The 16,763-nt window shown below is 31.3% G+C and overlaps 1 protein-coding gene across 1 annotated transcript in view; it reads right to left on the reverse strand.

Moving 5' to 3' along the window:
• Window positions 1–16,763, reverse strand: part of Glg1 (Golgi apparatus protein 1) — an 81,980-nt gene that overhangs the window by 50,788 nt on the left and 14,429 nt on the right. Inside the window, exons 3-4 of the mRNA XM_035365384.2 lie at window positions 7,989–8,075; window positions 2,772–2,987 (exon numbers count right to left, since the gene is read on the reverse strand). Of these exons, the coding sequence (XP_035221275.1) occupies window positions 2,772–2,987; window positions 7,989–8,075 (303 nt within the window). The remainder of the gene's footprint in view (window positions 1–2,771; window positions 2,988–7,988; window positions 8,076–16,763) is intronic.

Below are 16,763 nucleotides of genomic sequence, written 5' to 3' on the forward strand. Positions count from 1 at the left end.
ATTTTTTCTCATTGCAACTCTGTTAATCAATGACCATGATATACGATAAGTTATGTATACAATTGATACATAGATACTGAATTGTTTAGAATATTTTTGCAAATATATTAGAGAATTTTACAAAACAAATTAATAATTAAAATCGCTGGATGTAACCTGGTGCACCCTGCAGCGGCCCTGGATGCAATTTTATTATTGTTTTAGGATGCATAAAACACTCTTGCGAACAAGTTCAAAATTTTCGTGACGAAATTTAAACTTTGAATAACCAATTCAGGTGAAGTCACGTTGCTCAAAAAAAAAAAAAAAAAAAAAAAAAAGAAAACTGAAAGGTTTCATATTTTAAATTACGTCTAAAGGGATATTTTTTTTTTAACTTTTTGTGTTACATTTATTTATAAAATATCATGTTCTTCACACTTAAACCATAAAATTCAGTTCAACAGCAATATCGCAAAATAGTTTTAAAATGAGCATATCTTTAGAATTGAACCAACGGAAAATCGCAAAACGAAAACAAAAGTCCTTCAGGGACAAAGCCCCTTTGGACTAAAAATGCAGTAGATATAATATCTGAAGGAGCAGACACTAGTGAACTTTTAGCTAATTCCTTGTGGAGGTCAGGTCCTGAGTTCCTCAATCAACAACTTCCATTGCCAGAAGGCATTTATTATTCCTTAAATGAAGAGTACGAGAAAGAACTAAAACAATTATCTAATCCAGTTCTGACTGATAATGAATGAACATTTCATAGACACTTACCTGAAACTTTACAATACCTTTCATAAACTCACCATTATTCTCAGTTTTATTTTCAGGTTTATCTTAAATTGTAACTGCAGAATAACATGCATTGATATTTAACTCTAGATGAAATGCAAAGAGCTAAGGAGTTTCTTATACAGGATCTAGAAATCACTGCCTTTAATTTGGAAATTGCAGCTTTTCGACAAGATAAACCTATTCCAGCATTTTTTTTTTTTTTTTTTTTTTTTTTTTTTTTTGTTTGTTTGTTTGTTTAAGAGACAGAGGAAAATTAAAAACTCAAGATTATTTTTGATTGTAAACAACAGTTAAATTTGCCTCCAAGTCATAGAATTACCATACTGATTTTTGAATATGTTTATACGAAGTATCTACATATTGGAGCACAAGGTTTACTTCATCAAGTGCGTTTGAAATATTTCTCATTCATGGCAAAGGCTTGACTCATAAAATAATGCATGCTTCTGCTGTTTGCTTTAAAAACAAGGAAATTGCAGCAAGTCATGTCATGGGTAATTTTCCCACTGAGCATGTAACTCTGACTTCACCCTGTATTAATTATGGCATTAATTTCTCCACACTATTCCATGTCCAATCAAGGGTCAATGCACATGCTAAAATTTACATTGCTATAATTATACATTTATCCACAATAGCAATACATTTGGAGATAGTAACAGACTTAATGTTTGAAGTTTTTACTGCAGCTCTTAAACATTTTATGCAAGAAGATGGAAAATGTTATTACAGACAATGTTTCAAATTTTAATGGGGCTCATACACAAATATTGATGGCAAATGGTTATAATGAACTCTTATATATGCCCTCAGGTCGCCAAATGTGGTGATATGCACTTTGCGCTGGTTTTTGGCACAATTGTGTGTTCTGCCATGGTTTTTGGCTCGATGTTGTTTGTATGGCAATCCTTTTGATGTTGAAACTTGATTTTGCTGCAGTGGTTTTGTTTGCTGGTTGGTTTGTTGGGCGTTTTGAAATTGCTTATGGCTGTCAGTGAAGTTTAAGATTGGGATTGTGGTTTTCGTGTAGTAAGGTAACTTTGGAGGAAGATTTTATCGTTACTTTTGAAATTTTTAATTGCAGAAAGATGTGCAATATAGAAAAATTGTGGCACTTTTGCTCACAGACGATGTGTGACTGGCGAAATTTTATTCACAAATGTATGCTAGACTTTGCATACTCTCTGTCTCAGAAGATATGGGGGAAGGATAAAGTGGTGGAAATTGATGAGTTTTGCTGATGTTTGAAATTGATATTTCTGCTGTTTGGATAATAATGGTAAGTGACTTTTATTTTATTGTCGTTCTTATTTTATAGAATGCTATGTTCATTGTTTTTCTGCTATGAATTTCTGTCATTATTATTGTTTTTTGAATTATTTGTAATTTATTTTAGATATTTTAGTTTATTTTGTTGATTTCTGCACGACACCAAGATTGTGCAATTTGCTGATTTTTTTCCAAGTTAAAACAGAACGCTGTGTATGTGGTACTGTTTGAAATTTTTTGTTGTTATGTTAGTTTACTTTAGCGAGGTGTGTGTAATTCTTAGATTCCTACGCTGCATAGATTGTGCAATTCTTTGATTTTTTTTAAAGTTAAAACAAATCGCTGTGTACATAGATTCTAGTATCAAATATTTTTGGTCAGAAATTTTAAGTTTTTACTATTTAAATTTTTTATTTTTGTTTCGGATTTTTGGCGCAAACTGCGTGTTAAAAATGAGGTGTTTGCGCATGCGAAACCCGAATTTTTGCAGACATTTTAGGTTTAAAGTTCGAAATGTAGACAAAAAATTTAGATAGTAATCTAGCGCCGTGGAGTTTCTCGCCAACCGAGGGCGTATATAAGTATAGTTTCGAACAATATATGAGTGATTAAGATTATTTCTTTGTATACAATGTTTTCTACGTGAATGGGGGGAAATGAAAGCCTTCAGAGAGAACAATAAATTTGCTTTGTTTATTTAAGCAGATAATGTATCATACCTCAGAATCCATATCAAGACGACCACACTGAAACTGATCAATGTCAGAACCACATTCTTCAGTGAATTTGTAAATCAGGCGATAATCACTGAATATTATTGCTTCCATTTTCTTCAGGAATGACCGACATTCTGGTTCTGTAGCATTTTCAGCAAACTCCATCAGGCATGATAACAAATGGCCTCGTTTATCTTCTGATGGTATACATTCCTTTTGCTGAAAAAGAAAGATTTTTACATATACACAATAAATACAAGAAACAATCCAAAAGTAATACAGAAAAAAGTGCAATAAATGTCCAGAGGGAATACTTTTCCATACTGTGTGTTAACATGCAAAAGAGGCTACATCTGAATTAAAATAAATATTTTAAAAACTATTTTAGTTTGGCTGACAAAAAGATGCAATATTACTCAAAAGCAAATCATTTCATATTACAAAGGAGGAGGAGGAACTTAAAGAGTTCTAAGTATTGAAGTTCTGCAACAAATAACTTTCAAAAGACCTCTCATTACCATCAAGAATTTCAGCACTTACTTTTTATGCACACATTATATGGTAGTATGAAACATTTTCCTTTTAATGGACTTTTTAAAATTTCCCTTTTTATGAACATTTTATGGTAGTATAGTAGTATGAAATCACTGATTATACGATACTCACAGTATTTAAGACAAATTATTACAATATTAATTATCAATAAATGGAATAGATTATTTAGTTACAACAAAGCCCCTAGAAACTTGATGGAGCTTCATCACAATTTAGATTCCCCTGGATTGAAACCTCAGATCCTAATACTCTTCACTCCTTACCATCAAGCTTTGATGAACACTAACTAATAAGGAGATTGCACTGGATTATTCAATTATGGAAAAGCACAGAAGGTTTGTCTGCTTGAACTCCACATGAATTCCGATTTAAAAAAAAAAAACTCTGAGAATTAAAATTATGCTTTCAGAAAAAGACTTACAAGCTAATGAATTTTAAGTAACCCAAACCTACAAACACACTACATCACAAAGATATATATCTTATATAAGATTTAGACCTGAGCCTGTCAGTTTGGAGCCCAGCATGTGCTAATCACCATATCAATCAGGACAGCTGTAAACAAAGCAGTTCATAAACATAAAAACTCTCTGTAAGTAGTTTTACTCCCTCCCTCCCAATCAGCAATAAAAATGAAAACTATAATAATAATAAAAAAGTTTGTTTTCAAAGTTCATACACTCAATTCAACATTTCCATCTTCTCCCTGCAGTACATACTGTCAATCAATACCATTTTCCAAATCCCTTTAACATCCAGAGATGACAGCTGACACTAATCCAAATTAGTAGTACACAAAGTCACAACTTGCTATCGGTACAGACAGATTCTCAAAATGTTTCTTTAAGGATCTAATTATATATTTTCAAGAATATTGATTAATACAACATGGTATAAATGGTGAACTGAAAAATGAAGATTTAAATCCCATAGTTAAAACTATGCAGTTTATATAATTTTATCCAAGTTTTTCCAGATGGTCGGGAAATCTATCTAGCTAAACTCTAATGGTGTCCTGTTCTACCTTTTCTCCTTTCTGTTGTCATATCTTCATTTTTTATGTTTATTTTGTAGTAGCAACAGTAGCAACACAAAATAGTACTATCTGCAGTTGCTATCTGTTGCTGTCAGGCCAATGAATCTGTACTCACTAATACATTCATATGGAAGAGGATAATATAACTGTAGTACATCACATGATTTTTAATCAATATACTAAAACTACTTTTTAATCTATCCTTTCATTCACATATAACACAAAAAATACAGTTATTGTGAACTAATTTTTTTCCACAATATTTAATACATTTACTTGGCAAAAATCATCTAAATTTGAAAGTATATGTTACCTTATTTATTCAAAAACAATACCCTCATTATATTTTTGGATAAATTTTTAGAAATAAAAAAGTAAATGAATATTTGATAGAAGCATGATTCTGATTAGAATTCATTTGTTTCCAATTTACATGATTTTTAATCTATCCTTTCATTCACACATAACACAAAAAAATACAATTATTGTAAACCAATTTTTTCCAAAATATTTAATACATTTACTTAGCAAAAATTATCTAAATTTAAAAGTACATATCACATTTATTCAAAAATAGTACCCTCCACCTCATACTTTAGGATAAATTTTAAGAAATAAAAATGCAAATGAATATTTGATGATAGCATTATTCTGATTAGAATTCATTTGTTTCCAATTAGAATGAAAGGCAAATTACCAAATTAAATACAATATTTTACAATGCATAGAAATAAAAATAAGGAAAAATGGAACTATTCAGTTTCGAGGGCCGTAAAAAATCGCCAAACTATTGTTGATGCCAATGCTGCCAAAAATAACTGCGGCAACCCTAACGAAAGAAAGGAAGTCTAATAGTTAATAACTATCTAAGATTGATATTTTAACACGTTGAGCGCCATGCGTATTTATTAGGCAATCCCGTTTAGGCCATGCACGCCACATAAAAGCGCTGGTATTGAAGGGTCAGGAGTAATAGCCAGAAAAAAGACTAAGAGAATTGTCACATTTTATAATAGCAGTAATGGAGAACCGTTTTTATATTTACCGTGTTTCAATGAAATCCATTAGTCCTGTAATGAATCAAAATTAAGTAAATTTTAAATAAATTTTCTGTAATTTCATAAAACAGTGTAAATTTTATAGTTATATATCATGATACACGCTGTCAGCCAGCAGCGGTCGACGCAGCCTAAACGGAAAGTCGAGTGTCGGCCACAGATGGCTGACGCGGCCTAAACGGAAAATCTAGTGTCGGCCACAGATGGTGATGCGGCCTAAATGGAAAGTCTAGTGTCGGCCACAGATGGCTGACGCGGCCTAAACGGAAAGTCTAGTGTCAGCCACAGATGGCTGACGTGGTGCTCAATGTGTTAATCTAGATTAAAGGTTAATTTCACATAATACCTTTTTATTATTATAATTTATATGAAAAAGGCTAAACGTGACTGAATGGAAGCATAATAGTAAATAACTATTTCAGATCATTATTATAATTTATATAAAAATTGCTTAACATAACTGAATGAATGCCTGCATTGCTGTTTCGCTACTGACTTATCACTAAAGCATAATTTCATCTCGTTGGTTGTTCAAACGTAATTTTCTATAATGAATGATGCTTTTTCTTTGAAAATAAGTGCAGAATCGCTCACTTATTTATTTGCTGTTTTTTACAAGGGTTTACAAGGGATTTTTGTCAATTTTCTTTTACTTTTTAAGTGAAAATAGGACGATGCGTACATAGATAAACCAAGCATGTGCGCAGTGCTATTTTTGTGCAATTCTGGGATTTTTTTTTTAAAGTGAAAATAGGTCGATGTGCACATAGATACCGAGTATGCGCAATTCTTAAAAACGCATCAAACAGTGGGTGATTCTGCACTTTACCCAAAATTCTATTGCCGACTTTTCATCTTGGGCAATTCCCAAATTGTTAAATCCATAGGATATTTAAAAAAGGATTTAAAATCAAAAAAGGATTTAAAAATTAAACTAGTATTTCAGTGGCGTCTTAAGAAATATAGAACTATATAAACTTACGCAATCTGAAATCAGAGCGTACGCTAGATTTGGCACACTGTTAAATGGGCACATTTGCTAGATTTGGCGCTTTTGCACATACATTTTCGCTGCAATTTTTTTACGATCCTCAAAACAGAATAGTATCGGGAAAATTAATGATACGTTAGACTCTCCAGTGACCATTGTAAAGGATACAGACTTAAATTGAAATCACTGAACAACATGCTGCTATTTTAATTAACGATAGTTATACATGTTCCGTGCATACGGGTTCGTTTGAAATTAATGCACAAGTTCAATGAAAAATGAACAAAAAATTATTATTATCACAAGAAGTATGCTTAAATTTCCTCAAATTATCGTGCAGTATTACAATATCTCACAGTAGTTATCTTTTAACTACTCAAACATTCAATAGAACTTAATTCCAAAACAGCTAAAGAAAGCTAATCCACAAATTCGCTACAATCAACAAGAGCAGTTTTCTAAACAACAACAAACTAAGTAACTAACTACCATGAACTGAGAGGTTTTCCTCCTTTTATAAGATTTTAAAATTGTGAGCGAGAATTTTCTAGTACTTTCTCGAAATCAAAAAGAGATATTTATTAAATGTTACATGCACGCGCTCTTGTATTTTCAATTTTCCGGCTTAGCTTTCTTTTAATATTCGTCACGTGCTGTACTGCGCGGGAAATAAAACCATTTAATTTACAATTCAACGAACGTTAATTATTTAAATGCCAAATTCATAACATACAGTTTATATATACTATGCAGTTTATTCTAACAGTGTAATTATTCTATACAATATGATAATTAAATTTTCTCCTCTTATTCTGCTATTCCATTTATTAAAATGCCTAATTATAAGATTCTATCAAATTTCAAAACAAAAGTACAGCAAAAAAAGGCTCTTATTTTCGAACAAATATGGTACATTAAATGGTACTTCCTTATTGGTGCTTTAGACCCCGTTATTTAAATGACAAAAAATTATCACTCAAGTTCATTTTTATTCACTGTATACAGTTTCTAGTTGCCTTATTTTTGTGGCTGCTTTTAATATAGCATCAAAAGCCTTTTTGTGTCTCATGAATTTCTACCATATGAACTCTGCAAGGGAATACTCATGATGATAGTAATGCAAGGTAAGCTTCATGATGATTAATCCTTCGAATTAACATGTGTTTTGTTTTGTTCTTTACAATAATGTTTAGCGTTTTTTATTATTATTATTATTATTATTATTATTATTATTATTATTATTATTATTATACATACTTTCTTATTCTCAGTTATACGTAATGCATGTTTTCCACAGGAAGTTAAATTTGCAGAATGCGAATTTGGCATACACAGAATGTAACCACTGCGTTTGGGAAGATTTGTTGTAGTTACGATTTTTGGCCATTTGTTCTCAGTTGCCAATATATGCAGCTAATTTATTGATAACCTTAGTCCTATTTAAAAACACTGGAGGGAGGACAGTTAATAAAAAAACCACCTATTAAATTCATTAACATAACACAAAATGTTACTTTTAAAAAATTAAGAATGATTTACAAACTGATATTAGAATCATAGCTTTTTAAAGAAGTACTTACACTTTCTAAAAATTTCCGACACATGTGTTTTGCTGTAGTGACAAACCTGTTATCAATAGTCAAATTTCTCTTGAAATTCCATATGAGCTAAAATATAGAAAAAAATTCCTTAAGTTAAAAATTTTTTAAAAAGTTATATGGGCATGTCAATGTTAACAATACATATTAATCTTACAGAATACTAAATACTTATGCGTTCATCAAAAAGAAAGCAATCTAGATCGCTGCTAACAGCAAAATATAATAAATAATGCATTTTTAAAATTCATTCTAAGTAAATTCCATTTGAAATTCTTTATTGATTTTCCAGAGTCATACTAGGGTTTCAGCACCTGGGAACAACTGAAGATTTTGTGCCTCTTTCTGTGTTCCAAGAACGGGAAACATTTCATTCTAAAATTTCATGACATCAATTTAGCACTCCCTGGATGCTGTGCCCACCCTATCTACAACATGATGATTTAATAATTGAATTCTAATAATGTCAAGAATCTGACTCTCTGTTCCTACTGACTTCTAATAATGCCAAGAATCTGACTCTGCTGGAAAAAAATGAGTCACTAATTTTTCCATTCATTTATAAGAAATAATTTCTTAAATTACCTATTAACATTACTGAAATATTAAAAACAAAAGAAATATAAATGAAAACTATCAACTTCAAAGGAAGGCAAACTTCATCCTTAAAGTGGTTTCTGTTCATAATTAAATGTCTTATGCATTCTAACATTTGATTTGACACAGGTCACATTTAAAAAAAAAAAAAAAAAAAAAATATCCAATTATAATATTGCTTAGGTTTAAAACAAAAAGATAACAAAACAGGTATTTATGTAATAAGAAAATATGATATCTATGGTAAACACAATTCTGGAAGAAAATCACAGCACTATAAAAGAAGCTACCTCTTCCTAAAAGTGTACGTAGAAACAAATTTAATTGGTTAGCTTACAAAGTAGTTATTCCCTCCTTCCCGCATACCTCTGTGGTGTAATGATAGCACATTTGAGAGGTCCTGGCCAGGGCATTGCTCATTTTTCACGTATTCTGCATTAAAAAACCTAATGATTTTACAAATGGCACTCAAACTAAAAGGTGGTGGATGGTAATTCATCACCTTTTAATTTGGGTGCCATCTGTTGATTGACTAATGATTGATCGCCTAATGATTATAGCGACTGAGTCTCCTACTCTCTAGTCGCTCTTTAAAAGGAGTAATATATAAGGTATTTTCTCCCTCCTTTCAGCATGCCTTTGTGGTGTAACGGGTAACACACTCGGCACATATTCGAGAGGTCCAGGTTCAAGTCCCAGTGAAGGCACTGATCGTTTTTCATGTCTCCAGTATCAAAAAACCTAATGTCTTTTCAAGCTAAAGGAAAAAACGGTTTAAGTGAACATGCATGCTAGTTACTTTACACATACAAAATTAAAGAAAAATACTCTCATGTGAACATAAATAAAACACTTTTAATCATGTGAATTGAAACACTGTTTCCAAGTTCATTTTATGTACGAGTATAATGACCAGGAACATGAAGCCTTATAAATACATATACAAACAACAGTTCAAACTAATGATTTTGGCAGAGAATTACTACAAGTTTACAAATTTACTGCAATATTAATATAAGCACACATCTAAGGTTAGGAATACAAAATTTCTAAATAATTTATGAAATGAATGCACTAAATGTTGCAATAATGCTGCAATCTATCATTGTCCAATTGAGTACCAATTCCATTATTCAAACAGCAAACTATTTATAAAAATGCTGAATACTTGAGCAAATCATTACATTACAAATCAGATCATTACTAGATCAGAACTTCTATGATACCAAATTTTGGATTTTTCCGGATATTAGACATCAGTTTAAATTTAGCAGGATAACAAGTAAAAACTATAGAATTAAAAATATGAAATAATGAAGCATTTATGAAATTTACAAAAAAACAGCACAATATTTGTTTGTTTGCTTTATTAAATATTTCATTCAATGTCAATTGAAGTTGTCCCATTTTTTGTGCTAATAGTACTTTCTCTTTAATTCTAATAAGACATAATATTTTGTTCAGTTATCAAGTTGTTCAAGTTCTTTAACTGCCATGTCAAGAATTCCCATTAAATTGCCAGTCAAAATTTTTTCATTCTCACAACTTCTCTGTCACAATATCAGTAACAATATTTTCTGGATTTAGAACAGATTTTGCCATATGTTAGTTGATAGATGATTGGGGCATTGTCATTGCAATGAAAAACTTTTATTATATCATCTTCATTTATTGTCACTTCACTCCATTTCTTCCGAAATTATGCTGGTGAAATTAAGGCTGAATTATACTAGTTTAGTTGTCTTTATACTTACGTCTATTCTTCGTGTGTATGCTCAGGTTTATCTGAGTCTCAAACGAATAAATTCCCACTTAAAGTTTATCCAGGGAAAGTGCTATACATTTTGTAGCCCAGTGCTATCTCTCCGAGTCTGAAATTCTGCTGCTAAGCCCTTTCCTAAATCTAAAAAATTTTGCTGTTCCTACATTTTTGGTCCTTGCTAAATTCTATAGATTTTGCCATCCCTTAACTTTCTTGCTTGCTCTTAAACATCCTAAAAACTTTGCGTTTCCTAAATTTTGCTACCTAGTGCTGCCTCACCAGTTCTGGGTTTATCTGAATCACAAATCAATTATTTTCAATTCAAACAGCACTTAAGTAAACTTTTGCCTATGAGTGTCATTAACAAAATCTTTTCTTCCCCCTCCCTTTTTTTTTTCTATCTGGAAAGAAATTTCTATGGAATTTCTCCTCATTAACCCATTTAACACTTTGCAGCAAAGGTATCTGAAGTCCATATTGAATGCCAAGCATAATGTCAACATAAAAGGTTACCATGCTTTTTGGTATTCAATTACCAACATTTTTTTTTTTTTTTAGAGTTATTTATGCATTACTGCCAGAGTCATTTCTAAGCTGCTGTGTGCTGATATGATAATCAGGATTGATTCGCCAAGCTGACATCAGGAATATAAATTATTCAGCAGGTGTAAAACCAACGATATTTTTATGTAAAATGCTACCAGTTTCAAATGTATGCCAAGCAAAGGAAGATTACAGAGACAAATTATTGATAATACAGATTCAAGCTAATAAATGAATACCCCCCTCAATATATGGCATTTTATTTAGTGTTGAAGTGAGATTTAAGAATGGGGAAATTTCACATTTTATAAAAAAATATCAAAAGTGCAAACATAAAGCATACATTTTTTTTAAACAGTTACTGGTGATCTGGAGGTTCAGACTTTATATCATTCCAGATTTTGGATGTCTGGATTTAGAACTTTGTACTATATAGCATTTTCCCTCAGATGCCTGAATGTGGCTGCAGAGCTGAAATTAAGTTCTGCTGTACAAAGTGGTACAGGGTAAGTTCTGATACATACAAAGTGCAATGGCATTATGCAAAAAGGTCTTGTGCTGGAATGATAACTTCGTACGATTGGAGGAAACAGCTTAAAAGAAGAAAATTGCACTGCATACTTCATCATCAATGTTACAGTAAGTAATAGAATTGATCTATCATTAGGCAGCAGAAGAGTGTTTACTGTAATGCAATAAGAAGTTAGGTTATTTGAATACAGCAGCACACAATGGCTATCTCCTTGAAAGATGCATTCGTGGAAGACTTTCCAACAGGAACTGGTGAAGAATCACCATTGAAAATGGAAGCAATTAAGCTGCTCATCTGACATTACTTTCCTTCACCTCCTCAACTGAAAGCAGACTTGATCCAAAAGAAACTTTCTGAATCTATGCATTCTTCTATGGACAGCTAATAATGTTTGTACCATCACTAGATATTTTTTTTCCTTTCCTATAGGCAATAAATATGTTTCTACTTTCTGTGTTTCTTATACATCGCAGGGCAGATATCCATTAATAAGAGAAGAGACTCATTCTACTTTAATGTTTGCTTATAACCAGTAATTTACTTCTAGATAGAAAAGAAATAAACTGCACAACCTTCAACATCTGGCTTGTATTCACATTGCATGTGGGAAAAACTATGAAAACCAATCATGCAGCTAGCCCATTTGCCTGGTATAGAAACTAGTCGAATTCCCAGCATTCAGTGGTCTTAATCGCTCGGGCGCTGGTGGGACTAATGTGTAACAAAAAAGCATGCTTAAAGTGGCAGGTAATATATTTGTAATTAAGTACATCATATATTTCCTGCTGTAAGCAAATCATCAGAAGAGTCTCCAACTACCAGTTTACTAATTTTTGAGTAAAAATACACATATTTAGTTTATAGCAAATGAAAGTTTTTTTCTATGAAATAATAATGACCTTGTAGATTACTTTAAGGATGCTTTTTCTCATGTACAGCAATTACAATAATTTTCACACAGCCAGATTATGCCCAGTCACACTTCAGGCAAAACTCAATGCTTCAAAATTCCCTACACTCAAATACTGGTTCAAAGTTTAAATATGAATATATCAACATTTTAAATGTGACTATTTTTATGAAAAATAATCAGTAAAATGTAAAATTCTTCATAACATAAAATGTACTTTTCTATTAGCCATCTACAAAACGATTTTATTACACTTAGAAGCAATAAATTACTAGACACAAAGCTCTTATCCAACTAAAGCTGCACTGGTCCGTTGAGCGGCAATGCAGAAAAAAACGCTTTCCGCATATGTTCAGTTCACACCAGCGCAGCAACTTTCGCTTCGAAAGTTGTCATATGCTCACACTAGATGGCGCTTCATATCGGAAATTTGGGGGGCAAACACAAAATTTTTGTGTGGTATTTTGACTTTTTAAGATTACATTTTTCAATTAAAATGGATTTAATTTCTGCTCAAATTAAACTTATTTTATTTCTTGCATTGTGTAAAGGAAGCAGAATGCAGTGATTTATATTAATATGTGAGAGAAGACTGCAGCAAGAAGATACAAATAACTTAATTGAAGAAATGAGCTTGAATGAAACGAAATTTCTTTTAATTACTTTCGCATGACACCTCATCAATTCAATGAATTTCTAGCCCTCATTGAACTATTTATTCACAGGTAGAACACTAATTTTTGTCAGAATATCGCAGAAAAGAAACGTTTGGAAGATAGGAATAGGCTATTCCAGAAAAGGATTGTTGTACATATATAACGCTGTATATATCTAATTTAATTTATTTATGAATTTTGTTGAATGATAATTAAAAAATCCTAATTGCATGATTCTATTTTGGAGAGTAAATTTTTCATGGGGTAGAATACCATAAGTGTTTTGTTTTTGCATGATGTATGAACTTCCCTTAAATACTTCCTTAAACCAACTTCCCTTAATTGATTTAAATAATGCAATAAAAAAGTATATTTTGTTTAAATATATGCAGGATTTACAGCATTACTAAATTAAATATGATACTTAAAAAAAGCAGTTATTTTTTAGTTAATGAACAATAGCAATTTTTAAAAAAATGTTTTAGTTTCTGCCTTATGTACATATTTTTTACTTTAAATGTAACAGTAACTACTTCATATAAGTCATTCATATATTAATGAACAGCCACTATCAAAAGGTTTATTTTATAAGGTCACTTTTATCAAAAACTCACTAAAGTAATGGCATTTTATATAATACTTCTTTTTTTGTGTTAAAAATTCAATTCCAATTGGCAAATTTGCTAATGCTCATGCAAAAATTCTTTAAATTAATAAAAAATTATCATCAAGATTAAACCTTTCGAAAAGTGGCCATGCATGTTAAGAAAAACAAACATGAACCCATTAAAATGCGTACAAAAAATCAGCTACATACTAGCAAGCTTCTTTTCTGTATAAATAACAGTTTTCTTAATTTTTTTTAAACAAATGGTTTACTTCTCACCACTTGTTTAAAATTCAGAACTCACTAAATTTTTTAACTAGATGAAACAGCGGCTGATCTTTAGAATATGGTAACTGGTAGTCTGGCGACATTTTGGAGGCGATAAAGGTTACTACCTGGGACTTTGGTAATAATGTGAGCAGTACTCAGTTCCGATTACGCATTATTTTGTGTGAGGGAAATGAGAGATCATGGGATATGTCGTGATATTAATGGACGAATTACGGTTCTTTAATCGGAAAAGGGGGGAAATCGGGAAAAAATCTGGAAATTTTGTATTTGGCTTTATACCGTGTTGTGTAAAACAGTGTTCGTAAATTTTTGGATCCCATGGCCCTAACTAAAGTGAATTCGAAATGGGTATTTAGTGGGATTGAAAGGGGTAGTAATAAGTGTTTCTTTAAGGTTGTGCGAGATAGAAGTAAAGATGTTTTATTAAGTTATTTATTTTACTTGGTACCTTGCTGTGAACTATAAGTATGATTTTAAAGATCCTGAAACAGAAATAAGAAAAGTTTATCGGACACGTAATCAAGATTCTGAAGAAGATTAGGTAAGTTAGTATTTTTAATTATTTGAGGATATTATTTTTATGCATTGTTCTAAATGTAAGGTGGAAGTAAAGTAATTTGGTATTATTGGGAAAATTGTTATTAGCAATGATTTACTTTAAAGTAATTAGGATTGTAAGCTAATTTTTATTAATTTAATGTATGTGCTTATTTATATATTATAAGTAGTGTTTTTGAATTTAATTATATTTTAATTAAATGATAGTTATTTTGTGAATTTTATGTTTGTAGGAATTTGGTATACGTTTTAGTTGAAGTAAACGTGCATGGAAATAATTTAAATATTTGACACTAAGTATTTGTAATGTTTGCGGTATGAATTCGTTGGTGACGTTTATAATATAATAGATAATTTAGAGGTAAAAGTTTTTGGATATTTTATTTATTTTATATGTGGAAATGTTCATATTTGGAAAGGGTATATACTTTTTCGCGATCAGGTAATTTCATATATGTTCTTTTTACCGGGTTTAAAGATTCAGAAAATTGTCATGTATTTTCGTGAAATTTTTCTAATTTATGAGAAAAAAGCAGTGTACATGGGTATAGTGAAGAGTGCGCGCAATGCCATTTTTGTGTAATTCTGGGATTTTTTTTAAGTAAAAATAAGTCGACGTGTACATGGTTTATGTGTATGTGTTATTTTGAAAAACGCGTAAGAAGTATGGTATTGTGCACTTTTTCCCAGTTTTGCAGTGAATATTTGTTATGATTAAGCAGTTTTGTTAGATAAAATTTCTAGCATAAGTGTAATTCGGCTAGTAGATTGTTGGTTCAGTAGATAAAATGAAAAGAAACATGTCTTTAGGCGGCGGGAAAAAAAAAAAAAATAGAGGGTTGCTGTAGGAGAGTTGTCGCCAAATTTTCGCCAAAAAATCGCCAAGTTACCATAATGTAAAGATCAACCGAAACAGCAACTTTATATTAATACCAGTATCACTTTTGCTAGTCTCATGTCCACCGAAATAAAATCAGATCATTGTAGTCAGATCTTATGAATTATATCAAAGACTCGTTGTCAAAAGAAGGATAATGCACACAATACGGAGCGAAAATTAAGTTTACATGAATGATAAATGAAATTAAAAATAAATGCAATTCTTATGTCCCCCCCCCCAAATTAAAAAGTCGTGGTAGATAAAAACAAAATTTGGTGTATTCGTACCATCATCAGAGGTAGAAAAAGCAAGGCCCAAACCCGCAATAAAAGTCCCTAGTAAAAGCTAAGTTACCTACTTGAGCGTGTTAACTCTGCGCTAAGGTATCTTGTGGGTAAACATGGTTTTCACACTTCACCTTCAGGAAACTGAAGAAACATCTGGGCTACTCTGAAACTCGCAATATTTTCTGTAAATATTTTATTAAAAATACCAACTCTATTATGACACCACTGCTGGTGACCCTTGAATCCAAAATCTTTAACTCAAGAAGCCAATGTTTTATCCACTAGGCAACAAGAGCAACCTTAAATTGATGTAGATATATTTTAAGAAAAATTCAAAATCATCAATATTTTCTCGCAACAATCTATTGCTTTAGATTATTCTGTAAAACTTATCAACCATGTATAATTTATGGTTGATTATTAAGGCTTATTACTGCTAATAAACTTGAGAATTTTCTTTTAAATAATTTATAAAGCTATTTATTCTATCAGTATATGCTTTTTTTATTATTATCTGACATTTTTATTAAGATTAGTCTATTTGACTTTTTTTTTTCATCAAGAAGAATTTTTTAAAGTGCAATCATTTAAAAATCATGGTATAAACTGGACATTTGAAACAATATGCCTGAAACTGATTCGTCAAGCGTCAGAAAGCAAGTTGAAGTTAAGTCAACTAACATGGTCTTTGGCCATACGGCAAACGCCACCTCTGAACTCGCTTCTGATTGGTTAACGCTTTAAGCAAGAACATGTGACCGCGTTGGTGTGACAGCAGTGTAAGAAACAGGGACGCTATATATTGTTCAGTGGATAATTCCTTAATCTATGAAAGGATATGATTAACTCTGAAAGCTCAAATAAACCTGTTTCTAACTGCATAGTACAAATTTCATTTGAACAATTAATGAAGCATAGGAGATGGGTAAAAAAGAACTTATTAGGCTTTTTGAAAATAGCAGTGAATACTTACTGCTGCACAAAGTAGGAGTAGATTAGCTTTTAATGTGCAGTAGCTTTCATTCACTTCAACAATCAAATTACATGCCACAATTTTCCCCTTCCCTTTTTTTAACCATGCATATAATTACTCCAAATTACTATAGCGCAATATAATATTTTAAGCTTTTCTGC

Source organism: Stegodyphus dumicola, chromosome 7 (assembly GCF_044657685.1).
Source record: "Stegodyphus dumicola isolate Sdum_Otavi_A_Nest chromosome 7, ASM4465768v1".
NCBI classification, from domain to species: Eukaryota; Metazoa; Arthropoda; class Arachnida; order Araneae; family Eresidae; genus Stegodyphus; species Stegodyphus dumicola.